This window comes from Trichechus manatus, unplaced genomic scaffold (assembly GCF_000243295.1).
Source record: "Trichechus manatus latirostris isolate Lorelei unplaced genomic scaffold, TriManLat1.0 scaffold00056, whole genome shotgun sequence".
Lineage (NCBI taxonomy): Eukaryota > Metazoa > Chordata > Mammalia > Sirenia > Trichechidae > Trichechus > Trichechus manatus.
Genome location: NW_004443992.1, coordinates 14,093,130 through 14,113,021, shown reverse-complemented (window position 1 = coordinate 14,113,021; position 19,892 = coordinate 14,093,130). Strand labels below are relative to the sequence as shown.

The following is a 19,892-nucleotide window of genomic DNA, read 5'->3' as shown; positions in this document are numbered from 1 at the left end:
CAAGACAGATTTGTTCGTTCTTTTAGCAGTCCATGGTATATTCAATATTCTTCACCACCATCACAATTCAAAGGCATCAATTCTTCTCACAGCCTAGGAAACCCTTTGAGACAGTTACTCTGTCCTATAGGGTCACAATGAATCAGAATCGACTCAATAGCACACAACACACACAACATGTAGTTAGTACCATCATTATCATTACTTTTTCATAAACTGTGACTCATTGCTAAGTTCTAAAGTCTGTTTTGTTTTGGTTTGGTTTTTTAATCCTTACTTTACTAAAGCTATTTTTTCGGATTTGGAGTGCCATTGTCTTATTTCTAGCTAGAGCGTTTTATTACCTTATATTGTACCTATATCCATTTTTCAAGAAAGCCTAAGATCTTTCCTGTTGCACTGATCATCTGTTAACTTGTGATAAAACAAAGGATAACATTCTCCTGTGTTTCTGTGTTAGAGGATGACTTCTCAAAGTATTTCTGAGTTGGTGAACTGTAAAACGGGCACATAATAATGTCAGTTTTATACAGACCATAATAGAGCCAAGTCAATGAAGTAATTATTTGGTGACCCTAAAGAATGCTACTATGAATGGAGTTGGAGCTGTAATTTTTGGGTTAGAGGAAACAAGGTCGTAAAGATGCAAGAAGCACCCTTAGACCTCCTGAGACAAAGACAGGATGGAACTCCTTATGCCTCATTCTTAGGCTGACACAAGATTCCACCCACTCTATTTCCATTCAAATGTCTTTGGGGTCATGATGAGTATTAAAAGCAAAGTCAATAGCCACTTGACCTTTTTATGAAAAATTCACATAACAATTGAGATTTATAGGAAAGATTTGTACTCTTTGGCATCAGCATCTTGTTTTGAATTTTTGTTTTTGTCTCTCCAAATGAGCTTTTGAAAGGTGCTGGTTTCTAAAATATTGTTCAGCCTCAAATTGTTAGTAGGCTATGTTGCACATTTTAGATTCCTACTAGAGTAGGTTGACTATACATCTTTGGAAGACAGTATCCCAACAATTGTGCAGTTTGATACTTTAAGTAAAAAGATTCATACATATTTTAAGTGACTTTATCAAGTGCTATACGTAAAAGTCTATTATAATTATAGTTATATACATACACAGGAGCCCTGGTGGCCCAGTGGTTAAAGCAGTTTGAACCCACCAGCCGCTCCATGGGAGAAAGGTGTGGCAGTCTGTGTCGTTTAAGATTTACAGCCTTAGAAACCATATGGGTCAGTTTTACTCTGTCTTATAGGGTCACTATGAATCAGAATTGACTCGACGGGAGTGGTTTTGTTTTTTTTTTTTATATATATATTTACATACACATTGTTCTAATATTAAAAGGAAAATCATGAAAGAGTAATGTTTATTTCTAAATTCAGATAGTGTAGTAATGTATAAAGATGAAATTAATGTTATCCAGTCTTGTAGAAAATATAAGCAATATATAAGCCTGAAAAAATTAATCTCTTATAGTCTCAATAGAACCATTGTGATGCTTCTGCATGAAGTATGCATTATCATCATACAAACGTGCTGATGATTTTAGAATCAAGGTGCACATTTTCTATTTGTGTTACTATAGTATTCTCTAATCCTTGATGATTCAACAAGTGCTAATAAATGAGATTTTAATTCATAGTCTTATTTCTTTTATATAAGTCATTTTTTTGGGGCCTTTAAGCTTAAGAATCTATGTTAATTTTCATGGCTACTGTTTACGTTTTTAAACACTATCACTTCTGACTCAGCCAGATATTTCTAATTAAGCTTGTATCCTTACTCAGTGTGGTATTGATAATGATACTGTTTACAAACTCTACATGGCCATTGTCAATATGGATTATGAAAGTACATTCCATAATCCATTTATGTTTACCAAAATTGCACTAAATCAGAGCCTACACTGTGATAAACATGCGGATAAAGAATCAGAAAGGGAAACAAACTAAGTGAAGATATTGTTACCTTCGTTTTATCTCTGTCATGGATTCATCAGATAACAGCAGGAAGTCTCTGATCATTTTACTGTTGTTATTGTCATGTGTGCCTATGAATCAATCCCAACTCATAGCAACCCTATAGGACAGAGTATAACTGCCCCCGTAGAGTTTCCTAGGCTGTAAATCTTTTACAGGAGCAAGTCGCCAGATCTTTTCTTCCATGAGCGGCTAATGGGTTCAAACTGTTGACCTTCAGTTAGCAGCCGAGTGCTTAACCAATGCACCGCTAGAGCCCCTTATTTTACTGTTACAAGTTGTTTTTGGTTGTTGTTGTTTTTTAATGTGAAGGATGTTGAGAGAATTAGAAAGATTTCCCACTTGTAACGTGCTAAGATCTACTCAGACAGAGTGCCAATGTATTCACCCAGTGTTGTGATTATTGTCCAGTCGACTACCCCTTTGAATTTCAGATTTACTAAGGAACCAATTCATGTTGGAAATTAAAATGAACTTTACGTTATTTAAAGGCTTAATACGACTAAACCAGCAAATTTGATGGTCAGCTTTGGACAGTTGTTGACATGAACTGATTAGAGTGATTCAGTATCAAGATCTAGGATAATAGGATTTCAAGAGACCCTGAAAGCTTAATGGAAAAGAGAAAGTCATGTGGAAGGGGTTCCCCAAACCTCTTGAAATTCCAAATGTTGGCTTGAAAATCGGTAGCAAACTATTAGATCGAAACTTCCGACAAAGGTTTACATCTGAAAGAGTATCTAATGCTACTTGCTTCTGTGGTGAAAATGAAAGACATAATCCTCTGGTTTTACTTTTTCATTAAATTATTTTCTCTCCATTTGTGAGTCAAATTTCCCTTGAATACATCTCCTAAATTCTTTTTCCTGATTCTTTCCCATCTCTCTTTGCCACCCATTTGTCAATGTTTCAACAATGAGAAGGGAATTGGGGGGTGGGGGAGTAGGGTGATGGGGTTAGAGAGGACATGGCTAAGACGGGATGAGGGGGCTGTTCTTGTTCCTTTCTTCCCCATGTGGATCCATCACTTTTAACTATTATTTTAACCTCAACATCTAGCATTCTAGTAGCCTCCTCTCCCATCCTTGAGTCGTTCAGAGAACACACACATTTTTAATTACATTCAAGTGAATTATTTTCCCATTTTGATTTCCTTTGGATTGTCCATGTCACAGGTATTTTTACCTAATATCTCATGCTCCTTAGAAGGAAGGAAGGCGAGACTATGTCTTACACACTTTGGCTGTGTTGTCAGGAGGGATCAGTCCCTGGAGAAGGACTTCATGCTTGGTAAAGTACAGGGTCAGAGAAAAAGAGGAAGACCCTCAACGAGATGGATTGACACGGTGGCTGCAATAATGGGCTCAAGCATAACAACGATTGTGAACATGGCGCAGGACCGGGCAGTGTTTCATTCTGTGGTGCATAGCATTGCTATGAGTCGGAACCAACTTGACGGAACCTAACAACAACAACATCTCATTCAAACCAAAAAACCAAACTAGGTGCCAGCAAGTTGATTCCAACTCATAGCGACCCTATAGGACAGAATAAAACTGCCCCATAGGGTTTCCAAGGAGCAGCATTAGGCCTCCCCCATGTGCTATGGGGCAGTTCTACTCTGTTCTATAGGGTCACTATGAGTCGGAATCAACGGAACAGCAATGGGTTTATGTGCTATATTAATTCATTCTATATATTTATTGAATTCCAACTGTATGCCAAGCAACTTGCTAGGTGCTAGTTGTATATCTTTGGCTATTTCTAACATTTCAAGAGACTGAAGCTTACAAAGAAAAACAAACAGAAACAAGAAAAACTCCCACAAGTAAAATGGATTATTGCTTCCCAATTTCTCTATTGCTGTATTTTAGGTTTTTATCACTGTGGGCTGAGAAACAGAATATCCTAAAATAAGTTTGCCTCTGGACAAGGTGTTTTAGTCAGGCAGTAAAATATTATTTATCCAAGGTCTTTGTAGTCCTGGAGTAATGTTAAAGGATAGATGGAATAAAAAGACAGGATCCTGTCCTCTTATGTTCAACAGAAAACAGTACAGATGGAGACACAGTATATATCATGTAATGAAAAAATACATAACTAACAAAATAAGCCTTTCAATTTTTTCATTTCCTGTGAGCTATTTCTATTTTTAAATACTCAAATAATATAATACTGCATATCCACTATAAAGTTAAAATGCAGAAGTACACAGATTTTTAAAAAGGATTTCATCATCACGCCCTCAACCCCTCTTACCTGTTTCTCAGCTGTAACCACTGTTAACAGTTCAGTGAGTTTTCTTTCAAAATGTTTTCTATGCATATATGTATGTCTTTACTATTTCAACATAAGTTAGATTATACTGTGATTTTGCTTTTTTCACTTGGCAATATATTTTAGACACTGAGCAATGTCATGTTTCAAATGCTGCATAATATCCCAGAGTATAAATGTACCATAATGTATTTATTGTTGTATAATTAAATTACATCCAATTTTTTTATTATCACAAAAATGCTTTGGTAAGTATCCTTGTAACATATTTCTTTGTACTAATATGTAAATATGTTTTCTAGGATCAATTCCTAGAAAAGAACTCTTAGGTTAAAGGTTATGCATATCAGACTTTTGGTTGCTAACTGCCAAACTGCAGATCTTTCTACAGTACAATCCCTATTACAAGAGATCACAAGAGACCACTCAAACCATTCATCAAGTAGCTATTGAGCAGTGGTTCTTAAAGTGTGGTCCCTGTACTGGCAGCATCAGTATCATCTAGGAACTTGTTAGAAATGCACATTTTCAGGCCCCACAAAGGCCCAATGAATCAAGGACCTAGCAATCTATTTTAACTAGCTCTCTTGGTGATTCTGATATACACTAGCGTTTGAGAACCACTGTTCTAGAGTGGGCTTCAAGCAACTCGGATCTGTGCTAGGAGCTATGAGAAAATGCCCTTTAAGAACTCACAGGCTGGTTGAATTAGTAGTATTGCTTGTGGTAAATAACAGTCATCTTATTTGCTATCTAGCTTAGGGAAAGGGCATTGTCATTAGGAACCGAGAAGAGATGGGTTCTATTTCTCTTCTGCGCTAGAGTTTTATACAGATCAGCTTGAGACCCTATGGGTGCATTTTTCTGAAAGATTTTCATGTTTGTTGATTTCAGGTCTGTAGTCTTCAGTAAACATGGACCTGTATCGTGGAGCTGAGCAGGTGAGCAGAGCCTTCTCTGCCCTGATTGATCAAATCACTTTGCCTAACTTGAAGTGAAAGGAGTCCAGGCCCAAAGACCCCTGGTTTGATGACAAAACACATTTTCAAAATATGTATCAAAAATATTCAAGCCTCTATCTCAACGTGAAGTATGAAGAAAAGAAGTTTTATTTTTAGTCTCCCTATTCATATATTTTAGTTCTCCAGTTCAGAGTAAAGCCTTGGGGGTGGAGGTTGGTGGAGGGGAAAGAAAAGAAGGGGAGGAGGAGTCAAATTCAGCAGTGCTGTGTCTTTATCAGAGGGCCATTTTTACTTTGAATACCTTGGGAGTAATTTTCAAGTGTGTGATTTACATGAATGCATGCAGCTATCTTCAAGTATCATTTAAGTTACTGAATCGATGACCTAATTTTCTATCTGAATGCTCCTGCTGGAGAACACGCTTGGCACATCACACAAGACTACTGTCTTAGTCATCTAGTGCTGCTCTAATAGAAATACCACAAGTGGATGGATTTAGCAAAGAGAAGTTTATTCTCTCACAGTCCAGTAGGCTACAAGTCCAAATTCAGGGTGTCTACTTTCTCCTTCGGCTCTGGAGGAAGGTCCATGTCATCAATCTTCCTTTGGTCTGGGAGCTTCTCTGCGCAGGAAACTCAGGTCCAAAGGACACGCTCTGCTCCCGGCACTGCTTTCTTGGTGGTATGAGGTTCCCATGTGTCTCTGCTCACCTCTCTCTTTTATATTTCAAAAGAGATTGGATTAGGACACCGTCTAATCTTGTACACCTCATCAGTATAACCTCATCACAGTGATAGAATTTACAACACATAAGGAGATCACATATAACCTCATCACATCAGATTACACAATTAGACAATACTGGGAGTCATGACCCAGCCAAGTTGACAGATATTTTGGGGGGACACAATTCAGTCCATGGCAACTACCTTCCTAAAAAAAATATATATATATATATATATACCCCCAAACCCAATGCCCTCAAGTCGATTTCAATTCATGACAAAAGACCCAGGGCCATTTAATTGGCCAGGTCCCCTTTATGAAGAGATACGGCCTCGGGCTTTCCTTAATCTCAATTCCATGATGCAAGTCTCTTCAGTTTTCTTGTAGTTGTATTGATGGGTGGATTAGTTGCCTGATTACTTCCCCACCTACTTTGAGATGACTTAAAATAAAGCAGAGTGTACTAGTTTCCTAGGGCTGCTGTGACAAAATACCACAAATGGTGGCTTTAAAAGAACAGAAATTAATGGTATCATAGTTTTGGAGACTAGAAGTACAAATCAGGGTATAGGCCATGATGATTCCTTCTGAAACTTCTCAGAGAAATTGTTCCATGCCTCTCTTCTAGCTTCTGGTGACTCCTGGCAATCCTTGGAGTTCCTTGGCTTGCAGCTGCCTCGGTCATCACATGGCTGGCCTTCCTCTGCCTATATCTGTCTCCATGTCTGTTCTCTTTTATAAGACACCAGTCAGATGGGATTAAGACCCACCCTGCTCTGGTACGACTTCATATTAACTGATAATATCTTCATAGACCCTATTTCCAGACAAGGTCATTTTCACAGGTACCAGGGTTAGGACTTTTACATATCTTTTTGAGGGACACAATTCAGTCCATAACACACAGGTACCGTATGATCAGAACCAATTAAAAACATTATCATTTTCATTAGAAGAAGCCACAATGGAGAAAGAGACTTGGGGAAATAATCAGAGTGTCTCTAATATTTCAGTCATTCCTTCACACATGTGTACCATGAGCACTTTTTTTTTTTAACTTTGTGTTGTCTTTAACTTGACTTACTCTTTTACTTAAGTAAAACTTTTTAAACGAAACTTTGTAGAATTCTAATAAGTTAAAAACCAGTATCACTTGCCATAAATAAAAGATAGCCATTAAAATAAATATACAACTATTAAAATAAAAAATTGTTCATCCTCATATGACCTCTGTAATCTCTAGGGCCATTAGTGGAGACACACTGTGTAAGGTGTGACTACCTTGCACCGGAGGAGACCGTGATGCCGTCTCTTGCTGTCATCAGAGAATGGCTTTGCTTGCAGGGCAGGGGCCTGTACAAGGTTCTTCTGGCCATTCAGGGCCCTAGAAACATCCCACACATCATTACTTCCCACCAGCTAGTCAGTGCTTGTTAATGAGTGTATAACCCCAGACATTACTAATGTTTTTCTAAAACTATTGTATAAATTGATGGCAGGCTGATTCATTTGAAGTGATGCTAATTGAAGTGTTTGAAAAAGGTAACAAATTACAATCAGGCTCACTTAAATCTTCATTTTAAAATCATTTTGTTGTTGAGATTACATGCACATGAAATTCAACAAAATTGTCTTTAAACAGTGTTTTCCTATAATAACATAGTTTAGTTTATCTTAACAGTCAAAAGAAATACCTGCTTTCTAAGGAATTCAACTTTATTAATAATTAGCAAACATGGATTTCAACAAATACAGAATCTAGTGGCATTCATGTTATGTGTTCTGTTGAGCATTGAGAGTTTTCAGCAAAGAAAAATAATGATTCTTATTTCTAAGAATCTTTCACCTGAGTCACCATTACAAAGTAATACTATGTTTTTAAAATCAGCTTTCAAATTTGCATATAAAATGAAATTAGCCATCAGTCAGCGTTTCAGATTAGGTGTTTTGCCCCATTTGAAGCTATAGACAAAACACAGAGTTTAAAAACAATTATATATAAACTATAAGAATTATAATTTACTAGGACTTTCAGTGTGTTTTTTAGGTTCTTTCTGTGCTACATCAACAACCTAAGTTATTAAAGTTTTAGAACTATAAAAAGGCACTAAAAGACTCTGCAACCTAAATGTGAAAACTAAAACATGAAAGTCTTAGAAGAGAATGCAGGGGCAACACTGTCAGGCCTAGCTTTTAACAATGGATTATCTAATGTAATAACAAAAGCACAAATAGCAAAAGACAAAATAGATAAATGGGATCGCATAAAAATGAAAAACTTCTGTTCATTAAAAGACTTTACGAAAAAACTGAAAAGACAAGCTTCCGACCAGGAGAATATCTTCAGAAACCATATATCCAATAAGAATCTAACAACTGAAACATATGTAAAATTTTGACAACTTAACAACAAAAAGACAAATAACCTAATCATAAAATGGGCAAAGGGGTTGAATAGACATTTCACAAAAAAGGATATTCAGATGGCCACCAAACACATGAAAAGATGTTCAACGTCATTAGCCATCAGAGAGATGCAAATCAAAACCACAATGAGATACCATTTCACTCCCACTAAGATGGCTAAGGAAACCCTGGTGACACAGTGGTTAAGAGCTATGGCTGGCTAACCAAAAGGTTGGCAGTTCGAATCTGCCAGGCACTCCTTGGAAACCCTACAGGGCAGTTCTACTCTGTCCTATAGGGTTGCTGTGAGTTGGAATCCACTAGACAGCAATGGATTTTTTTGGTTTTGGAGGATGGCTACAATTGAAAAAAAAGAAAGAAAATAACAAGTGTTGGCGAGGATGTGGGGTTATTGAAATCCTTATCCATTGCTGGTGGGGATGCAAAATGGTACAGCCCTTGTGGAAAACAGTGTGGCTGTTCCTTAAAAAACTAAAAATAGAGCTACCATACCAAACCAAAAAAAACCAAATCCTTCACTTCCGGGTCAATTCCAGCTCACAGCAACCCTATAGGACAGAATAAAACTGTCCCATAGGATTTCCAAGGAGCAGCTGATGGATTTGAACTGCCAACCTTTTGGTTAGCAGCTGTAGGTCTTAACCACTGGGCCACCAGGGCTCCAGAGCTACCATACGATCAAGGAATTCCACTCTTAGGTATATATACCGAAAAGACTTGAAAGCAGAGACTCAGAGAGTTGTACGCATTCATTCATTTAGAAAAAAAGAATTATAGTTTACTGTAACATATAAACCGGTTGCAGTAGAGTCGATTCTGACTCATAGCGACCCTATAGGACAGAGTAGAACTGCTCCATAGGGTTTCCAAGGAGTGGCTGATGAATTTGAACTGTAGACCTTTTGGTTAGCAGCAGTAGCTCTGAACCACTATGCCATCAGGGCTCCATATTTTATAAACAATATGTATTATATAATGTATGAATAATTTAATTTGTATATTTGAGAAAGTTTTGTCTAAAATCTAGAGAAGTCCTGTCTTATTCTTTAAGCTTTTCTCAGGGACAGAAATGGTGACCTCAGTAGGAGCTTATAAATTAACTTTCTAGTGTACGGGCAATGTATCTCCTTATATACAATATATTTCCGCTAGAAAAAAAATTCCATAGGCCCTGAGAGTGGCAAATAAAAGGAAAACAAACCAAGCACACTTTTCACTTATTCTTCTCACCTTGTATACTTGGGCTAAATCGGTCTCTGGAAAGTTTGCACTTCCCTTTATCCTTCTCTCTCATTTCTTCTTATCTATGGGTCCTTCCCTATTAGTGTTGGAGCAATTCATTCATTCATTTCACAGTGACAACTGTCCACATACATGACATTATACCAAGTATTGGGATTACAAAAAAAAAAAAAGCTAAATAAGACACAGTCTCTGACCCCAGGTCAATGAAATTAATGTAATTGAAGTAGAGGGTTTGGAGGACTTAGCAATACAGTGGCTGTAATGTCTTGGGAGGTAAAGCTAAGGAGGGAGTGGAATTTTTTGTTTTTGTGTTGGGGGTAGTGGGTTAGAGAGAGGTTCGGGGAGAGTCAGTAGCAGCAGCAAGCAAGCAGTGAGGAGTACTAGCTTGCTGCATCTCCATTCCGCTTTCACTTAGCTCCAACTCACTCTTGCCCACTGCCTCACACTGCTTCCTCCAGTACCATTTTTGCTTTTTGCCCCTTTCCCTCCTTTGTATCTCTCCAATTATTTTCCCATAGTGCATAGCTTCCTTTTCCATGTGAATGGAAAATGACCAGAAGAAATACAACATGCCAAACATTTTAAAAATGTGAACTCATATTCATACCATGGAATACTACTCAGCAATAAAAAGGAATAGACAATTGATACCCACAACTTGGATGGATCAGAAGGGAATTATACCAAGTGATAAAAATCAACCTCAAAAGTTTACATACTATACTGATTTAGGAGATAATATTGAAGTTATTGTCCTCTGTCCTAAAATGTGACGCAGCTGAGCTAAACTCACAAGGACTCAAAGGACACATCAACTGGGCCCTGAGGTATAAAGATGATAGCTAAGACAATCTTGGAAAACATCTTTTAGGGAGACTTTCACATAAACTAATCATAAACAGAGCACAAAAGACTTTCCACTCTTTTATCTTTTTCTATTAGCATTTAGTGAATTGAAGATTTGTTGGACCAATGAAATCTGTACCAATGATTATTAAGAAAGACAATTCAAATCAGTTTTTAGCCAATCTGTGAAAACGTGAAGTTTTTAATGGTTTTATCCATTTTGTAACGTTAATATATACTGATGATTCTGTAACATTCCTCAGATTTGAGCAGACATAGCTGCGGCAGCATGCTTGTCTGTTTTCCCATTCTTGCCTATTCTGTAATATTCCTTTGACTTGGGCAGACATGGCTGTGGCAGCATGCTTGTCTATTTTCCCACTTTTACCTCTTTGCATATAGGCTGAATAAAACCTTGCTTTTTTCTTTGCTAAACTTTGTGATGTTTTTACCCTAGAACAATATGATTCCATTTATATAAAATTTTTGAAATGACAAAATTATGGGGATGAAGAACGGATTGGTGCTGGCCAGGGTTGAAGGAAGTGGGGAGAGAGGAGGGTGGCTATAAAAGTGTAGCAAAAAGGATTCTTGTGATGGGGCTGTTCTGTGTCTTGACTGTGGTGTATTCACACAAATCTACATAAAATTGCATAGAACAAAATACGCACACAATTGAGTGCGTAGAAGATTGGTGAAATCTGAATAAGCTCAGTGGATTGTATCAATATAAATTTTCTGGTTGTGATACTGTACTATTGTTATGGAAGATGTTACCATTGGGGAAAATTGAGTGAAGTGTATTGTTTCTTACAAATGCATGTGAATCTACAATTATTTCAAAACAAAAGTGTTTTAAAAATATGAGTGTGCCTCTGTAACAACTGCACGTCTAATGAGTGTTGCCAAAGTACTTGTGTACTTCCTTTTTCTGTGTATGTGATTAGATTATATATATGTAACAGCAAGGTACAAAGTAATAGCTAGCATTTTTTACTTAGAACTGTTAGTGTTCTAAGGAGCACTGGTGGTGCAATGGTTAAGCGCTCGGCTCCTAACGGAAAGGTCTGTGGTTCAAACCTACCAACTGCTCTGCGGGAGAAAGATGTGGCAATCTGCTTCCATAAATATTACAACCTTGGAAACCCTAGAGGGCACTTTTACTCGGTCCTATAGGGTTGCTATGAGTTGCAATTGACTCAACAGCAATGGGTTTTTTTTGGTATTAGTGTTCTAAGCACTTTTTATGTATTAACTCATTTAATACAACAAATCTATAAAATACATACTTATTTTATAGATAAGCAAACTGAGGAACAAAAGAGGTTCAGTAGTTGGTCTAAAGTCATTTGGCCAGTACTTGATAGAAGCTGGGCTCTGAACTCAGCTCCTGACCCTGTATTCTCACCACTGTTACATACTTTCTCTCAATAACTGTTATTATAATTCAGATGTTTCACCTGTTGTCTTGATCTACAGTCCATGTGACATTCAGAGAGGCTGTAGTTTTTTATTTATATTATCCATAATTCCTACTACTATTTCCAGGTGAAACAATGTCCAGTTGGATAGGATTAGGGCTAGTTTATCCATGTTCAATCTCATACTGACCATTTTGAATTTTCTTTTCAGTCTATCATATTTTTAATTTTTGTTCGGTCATTCAACATGTAAGCTCTTTTACTTACTTCATCCCAACTTGTTCCTTGCAAGCATGCCCTAGAGTGTGAGTCAGCAAACTCTAGCCCATGGGACAAATCTTGCCTACTACCTATTTTTGTACAGGTCGTGAGCTAAGAGTGGCTTACAATTTTTTAAAATGATTGAAAATAAATCAAAAGAAGAAGAATATTTCATGACCCTTGAAAATTATATGGATTCAAAATTCAGGGTCTGTAAATAAAGTTTTCTTGGAACAGAGCCATGCACATTCATTTATGTATCATCCATGTCTGCTTTGGAGCCCCTGGTGACAAAGTGATTAAGAGCTCGGCTTCTAACCAAAAGGTCGGCAGTTCGAATCCCCCAGCCACTCCATGGAAACCCTATGGGGCAGTTCTACTCCTATAGGGTCACTATGAGTCGGAATTGACTCAGTGGCAACAGATTTGGTATGGCTGCTTTTGTTCTGCAAAGGTAGACTTGATTAATTGCAATGGAGATCGAAAGGCCCACCAAGCCTCAAATATTTACTATTTGACTTAAAAGGTACAGAAAAAGTTTGCCAACCCCTGCTACAGAGTACCCAGGTGAGCGAGGAGTAAGGCGCAGGGACTTTCACAAGCACATTCTCCAGAAGTGGTGTCTTTACCACAACTTATAAAAGATACTGAGCTCATATGATGGCTTTTAAGAATATGATGACAAGATATTTGAGAAAACAGTGTGCAAGCAAAATCATGAGAAGGTGTAGAAAAGTGCTCAGAGAAAAGGTGGCAGCTTTTTAATGTGCTAATTTTCTCAATCAACCAAAAGCTGGGTCTGGTCCACCTCCCCCAGCCCTTTCCCCAGGCTTGTGTCTCATGGCTAGGATTTGGCTAACCCTCAGATGCAACTGTGAATAATAACCAATTAGATAAGATTCCTAGCTTATGGAGGACCCTATACCTTAAGGAAAATCATTTACTAAGGCTTCCTTTGTTCCTGGAAAAAGCAAGTGAATTGCTAACAGTTCTGAAATTCAAACTGGTTGTCAGTGACTGGAGAGATGGGAGTAATTAGAAATTAGCATTGTGTCTGGGACTCAAATAAATTTGCTAATTGGACTTCCCTGCTATGATATGAATCTCATTCAGGCCTGGTCACCTTTCAGGGGAAATTCTTTCTTCTTAAAATGCTTCACTTGAGGTTTATTTTGCTTTTCAATGCAAAATGTACCCACTTGTAGAGTTTTAATATTTAACAAAATAGCAAATATCCTAATTAGGAAATAAGTTTATACTTACCACTATTTTATTAGCGTTTGGATTATCATTAATGATAGCATTCAATAGAAATAAAAAGACTCCAATGGAAAATAACATTGCTTGAGGTCCAGAGCTTTTATTAATTTTGCTTCCGTTAGAAGAATGATTTCTAGGCATTTTTAGTGTTTTGCTTTGTTTTGTTTTTTGCTTCACTCAGTGTTCAAAATATTCTTTCAGACAAGATTCAGGTATCACAGACCATTGGTAACTAGTAATGAGTAAATATAGTCCCTTGTAGCCTATGCATAAGCGATCCGGTGGTTAATGGCTTGGAAGTCATGCAGTGTATTCAAGTTAAATGTATAGCACTCTAGTTCATTAACAGTGTCAAGCATTCCAAAACAAAATATCAAAAACAATTCAAAGAACCAGCATCTCCCAATCCCAAGGCCATCTTTGGAGGCTATTTTAACTCTTAGTGGGAAGATCTGGCAGTAATGTCACCATTTGAAGGAACATGCTAGAAGCCTAAATGAATGAAGCTTGTAAATAAGTAATCTTGAGAGAATTTGGCTTAATATTTATCTCTGGACATTCCACCATTTAAAATAAATAAATGATCGATTGTCAAGGAAAAAAAAGATATGTGTATGTGTATATACCTGTATACATATATATAAGTATATATACATATATGTATACATATATTTTTTTTTTAATTCAAAGGCGTGATTTATTTTCTCTTTATTCTCAGGCCACTGGTCACTTTTCCAATGAACCTAGACCCACTCCTGGGCACATACATGTTTATCAAATCTTCAACCAACTTTTTCTTCTTTAGGAAAGGTGTTCTTAGAAGCTGAGAATACGAACCTGAAAGTAGAAAAAAGGAACTAATCATTAGTTCACCTAATTATTTTCAGGTTAATGAAATACCAATCAATGGCTTTAAAAAGAAAATTTGATGTCTTTGCCACTCTACTATCAAAATTATGTTAAATGTATTGCAGCAGTATATATGTAAATTTGTGCTTATGCAAAGTTTTGTGATTTCTGCAATTTAATTATATAATCTAAATGAAATAAACTATAATAAATAAAATTTCCTTATTAACTAAATATGCATTAAAATATTTTTGATAACAAAGTAATAAAAAAGCCTTTATATAATTTAATATATAGATATAAAGAAAAAAGTTTAAACCATCCATAACATAATAATTCCAGAGATAACCATAGTTTTATACACACACACTTTATAACATGATTTATTTAACTATTACCCTATTGTGGGACATTTAGGCTATTTCCAATTTTCTATTACTAATTGTTAATACTATACTATGGTTAAGAGCTCTGCTGCTAACCAAAATTGTCAGCAGTTCAAATCCACCAGCCGCTCCTTGGAAAACCCTACAGGGCAGTTCTACTACAGGATCGCTATGAGTCGTAATCGACTCAATGGCAATGGGTTGAGTTTTTTATTACTAAAACTATACCCAATGGTACCATGGAAGAAAAGTCCTGGTGATCTGCTTTTGCTAAGTTTACAATCAAGAAAACCCTATGAAGCAGTGCTACTTTGTAGCACATGGGGTCACAATGAGTTAGAATTGACTCAACAACTAATAACAATAACTATTTTTATTACTATAGTTAGTAATTATATACTAATTACTAATTACATGCTAATTATAAATTACGAATTTATAATTTCTATTAAATAATGCTGTGATGAGGAGCCTTGGCTATATCTCTGAGTGATCCTTAGAATAGATTTCTAGATGGGTAATTGCTGAGTATGTTGCTTAAGAAATTTCCTGGAGTTAGTAAAGTAGGAAATTAAACATTTGTGAGTTTAACTACTTATATTTCTCAATCATTTTCTCTTGTGCTTAGTGTTTAAAAAACAAACACCAAGAACATTTACTGATTAGTTAGACATCAACGGCAAACACCATCAAATTATAAATCCAAATTTTAATTTTCTCATAATGTAAGAAAAAACTCACAATTTTTCTGGAACGTACAAACTTCCAGGCCCAGAAAGGCAGGTTTTTCTGTCTTTCTCAGTAGTAGAGCAAGATTTATTGAAAGAAGGGGCCATCATTTCTGACATAAACAAGGTGTATCTCAAAAGGTCTTCATTTGCATTGAAGCTTCTATATTAGCCCATGAGTTAAAATGAATTCTGTTATTTTTCTCTTTGGGAGTTATCATCAGCTTCCTCTTTCCCTAAATCAATCAACCAATCTCTATCTCATCTCTTCCTCACTCTATTTCTCTTTCTTGACACAATCCATCAGAATTTAGTGGCTGAGCTTGGGTACATCCTCTTCACACTTTTCCAGGTAGTTCAGTATTCAGTTATTAGCACATATATATCTTAGACTAAATGTTGTTAGTTATGTCAAGTCAGCTCTGACTCATGGTAACCTTATGTATAACAGAACCAAATGTTGCTGGTTCTGCCCCATCCTCACAATCATTGGTATCTAGACTAAATAGCAATGATCTTTTGAGCCTTTTCTGAAATAATGACACATCTAGCCCTCAGATTCCTTGGAACTTTCATTTCTGGACTGCCTCTGTTCCCACTCATCATTCGTATAAACAACCACAGTGCCCAGATCACGCGCCAGCAGTGTCGGCGGTCCTTGGGGTAAACCCCTTCCCAATTCTTTCCACAGTTAAGTACGTGCTTTCTGTACATTTTTTTTTAGAGAACCAGAGAACATGAAGAACCTTTATGGGTCATCTAATTCTTTCCACACCCCTCTTTTTCAGACTAAGAAACTAAGGGGCTAGATAAATCAATTAACTTGCCGAAGGTTACATAGCTATTTGATATCTTTTGTTTTCACATTTGTTGACCCAGTATTAACAAATATGATCTATTAACATTCAAAACTATATGGGAGTTATATGGTTCTAACAAAGCATGATTCATAGCAAGATTTTTTTAAGTGTATTTAAACTTTGATTTGAAGACATCAAAAATAACAAGAAGTTTTTGCTTACTTTGTAGACACTTATTTTAATTCTCCTCTTCTGCCCTGATGATGTGATTTTGCTAAAAACTATAGGAACAAGCACCTCTTCACCCTCACCCCCATCCCAACTTGGCAGCATATTAATTCCCCAGCGATAAAAGAAAAAATTAGCAGAAGATACATGCAGGTACATCCAGAGCCTATTTGATCCACCAGAGACTTTATCAAGCCTCTTGAGATGAAATCTCGATGTTCCTGTAACTATTTAACTTTTGGACATGGTGTCTCCTTGACCCAAGACCCGCTTTGACTGTGATTATACAATCCAAATGGAAAGTCTTGTTTCCTTAGCTGTAAACAATACTTTTCTTCAAACGTTAAAATAACTTCAGTATAGTGAAATGTTCACTCCTGCTACTTGCATAGCATCTCCAGCTGAAGTTTACAGACCAGCTGAGTCAATAGCAACTCTGCAGCAAGGTGAAGGAAGTAGCTTCCAAAGCTGAAGATAAACTACTACTTTTTTTTCCAAAAGAAGATAGAAATGCCATGTTGCAACATGCTTCAAAAGCTACATGTAGCCTCAGACTATTCTGACACCATTGCTGTGAGCAAGTGAACCGAAAGCTGTTTTAGAGATAGATGTATATATCTTTAAGTGATAGAACAAATTTAATTACAATTTTCTGTTTATGTTCAGCTAAACCCAAATAATATTATGTTCATTCATTCTGTACACATTTATTAGAGTTATTTAAAATGGGTGCAAAGTGAGGAAAAAATTGGTATTAATTTTAGTACAACAGCTAATCTGATAAGAATGGAAGAAAGGGCCCACTGACCACCCTTAGCAATGCAGATGAATAAAATGCATTGTCCTTACTGATGCTGACATCTGGGCAGTCTCCATTCAAAAAAGATTTTAAATATTTGTAACCAACATTTCAAATACCTATTTTCTATTTCTACTTTAGTAGCTAAAACTGCTAGAAGAATATTTTCTCTAAAAAAAAGGAAATTGGTCTAAGTCACCATAATACTTGATAAAATAAATTTATCTATTAATAATAGCCGTGGATTGTCTGGTTTTATAGATCAGTAAATTATGAGAATTTTTAGTTACTGAGGTTAAAACTAACTAAATATGTAAGGCTACGGGGGTCACCATGAGTGGGAATCAACTCAATGGCAACTAGTTTTTGGTATAATATCTTAGGAAAGGATTAAGCTTGAACTATTATGGTTAATATTTTAATAGAGGTATTATATGAATATATTACAATTCTCATAATGTACAAATGCAAAGATTAGTTATGCCCCAGTTTTTTTCTGATACATAGGGAATCCTAAAAGTTACTGCCATCCTATACAGCCCTTGCTGTAAGGTTTGGAAACTCATTGGTTGAAATGACATCAAAAAAGAAACAATATAATATGAATAGGGCTAAGGCATATCTCTACTTACAGGACTCACTCAACCTTACTTTAATTCTATGAGGGATATTTCTTCTAGTACCCCTGATAAGACTGTGTGTGAGTTTAATATATACTTCAGTGAAAATATCTAAATTGATACAAAAATTAATTACTCAGCTGGAAGTCAATTACTTATTTGAGATCTGTGCAAAAAGCAACAGGGAGTGAATTTGCATGCCAGTTGATTTTTCTGTTCTTTATTTCATGAACTAAGTACCTCTCAAGTAGCCCCTCCATTTACATGAAAGTAGTGTTTTTGTTTTGTTTTTCAAGTTTAAAGGGAGCAAGAAATTGTGTGTTGTGAATGCTCCCTAGGCTAACATTCAATTCTCCCCAGTTCCACGGCAAATGAATGGTCAGGTCCTAACTCAATCTTCAGACTGATGTGGAAAAAGTGTTAATTTGGGGGCATCCTTTTATGCTTTTATGATGTATTTTGGGAATCATGCTTTTCCTTACTTGTCTTTCAGGCTCTCTCTGGCTTTTGTTCACATGAAGTGTGGGGATGAGGATAATATATTAATAAATACAGTTACCATGGAATGCAAAAGGAAATGCTATCTACCTTCCTATCACTTGGGTGCTCTGGAGTTTCACCCCTTGAGAAGTATGTATGTAGCAATGAATTCCCCTTTCCCTCTTTATTACAATTCAGTACATTCATACTTGAATGACACTTTCAAAAGACATAGGACCTGAGGTTGACCACCTTGTTTACTCCTTGTGTGCCCTGAATGTGCTGCTGGGATTCTCTCTTCCTTTCCAGCCAATTGCCTCCTTCCTAAGCCATGGTTCCTGGAGAGGACGCAGTCCACATAAATGTCCCAGAAGAGTTGGGCCAGATCCCAAAACAGTGCCCCATGCTTCAAGTTCTCAGATGACTTCAGGTAGATCATAAAATCCCAGAAGCCTGAAACAGTGCTGGAAATGCGAGGCTTCCACATTTCCAAGAGGAGCACTGAAGAGGATTCCCAGCACTGATGATCAACTTGGTTAAGAGCCAGCAGGTCTGTCTGGCTATGACAGAAGAAAGGAGACACACAGCATATTCCCACAATAAGCAGGGAACAGATGAGGTTCAGGGGGCGATGAATCCTTCCTCTTCTCCCAGAATCAGCCATGCCCTGAAGCTGCACAGGATGGAAATACTTCACATGAGTTCCTGTATTTACTACACTCAGTACAGAAAATAATTTTGACCTTAAGAACCTTGGTACCAGCAAAGGAAACCCACCGGTCTCTAAAGTAAGAAAGGCCTTATCCCATCTTCCGTATCATAAGCGGCATTCTATTTAGAATGACTCATTACCTGACTAGCTTGTAAAAAAAAAAAAAAGACATGGTATTTAGGTTAAGAAATATCCATTTCTAAGCTGTGCTCCTTTGTAACATGAATAAGTAAACTTGCTTTTCCCATATGCAAAGTAATATAGATTTAAAAGAGTATAAGTGAAAAAAAAATCTTGCTCCATAGCTTTACTTCTACAATATCCTAATTAAGCCTCCTATCCTAATCCAGGACTCTCATGCATTTAAGAATGTGAATATTTTTTACCCTTGGATGCTTTCCTATTTAGGAAGACTTTTAATTTTTAAAAAGGTATCAGAGTTGTAAAATGTTATAAATAAAAATCAACACAAGACAGTGTGCTAAAAACATGGGCGAATATATGTGGGAACTGAGGGATGTATATTCAATTTATTAGAGCAGAATCAGTAGACACTTGCAAACTCCTAAAAAATATTCTGCAATTCTGATGTAGTTTTCATCCAGACTATATTTTCTCAATTTCTCTTTTCTTGCTATAAATCTCAAGTATTTTAAAGAAATTATTTGCCACTCATTCAAATTTTCTGGCTTTTAGTGCCCGTTGCAATAAAATCAAGGCATCCACAAACGACTTTGGAATGATTCTTATTACCACCTCAGACAAGTGCAATGAGAAATAATGCTCTTAAATTAATAGTAGCCTGAATTTTCCTTTTTTCCAGAAAAAGCTTATCTAATTTCTCACAGACTATACAAAAATGTATATTA

General features: G+C 36.5%; 2 protein-coding genes across 2 annotated transcripts in view; one reads left to right on the top strand and one right to left on the bottom strand.

Moving 5' to 3' along the window:
• The window catches only part of DYTN (dystrotelin), a 64,941-nt gene extending 59,670 nt beyond the window's left edge, over positions 1-5,271 (top strand). Inside the window, 1 exon segment of the mRNA XM_004378271.1 lies at positions 5,168-5,271. Within this exon segment, the coding sequence (XP_004378328.1) occupies positions 5,168-5,271 (104 nt within the window).
• An 8,847-nt stretch (positions 5,272-14,118) lies between these two features.
• On the bottom strand, positions 14,119-19,496 carry FAM237A (family with sequence similarity 237 member A). The gene is made up of 2 exons (XM_012556071.2): positions 18,564-19,496; positions 14,119-14,258 (listed from the first exon to the last, which is right to left on the bottom strand). Exons 1-2 carry the CDS (start codon positions 18,973-18,975, stop codon positions 14,119-14,121), a joined length of 552 nt encoding a protein of 183 aa, XP_012411525.1. The 5' UTR covers positions 18,976-19,496.
• Positions 19,497-19,892: the final 396 nt, after the last annotated feature.

Coding starts and splice junctions, on each gene's coding strand:
- FAM237A (XM_012556071.2), bottom strand. CDS start 18,975: ATGGCTGATTCTGGGAGAAGAGGAAGGATTCATCGCCCCCTGAACCTC. Junction 14,259..18,563: donor GCACACAAGGAGTAAACAAG/GTGGTCAACCTC, acceptor TTCTACTTTCAG/GTTCGTATTCTCAGCTTCTA.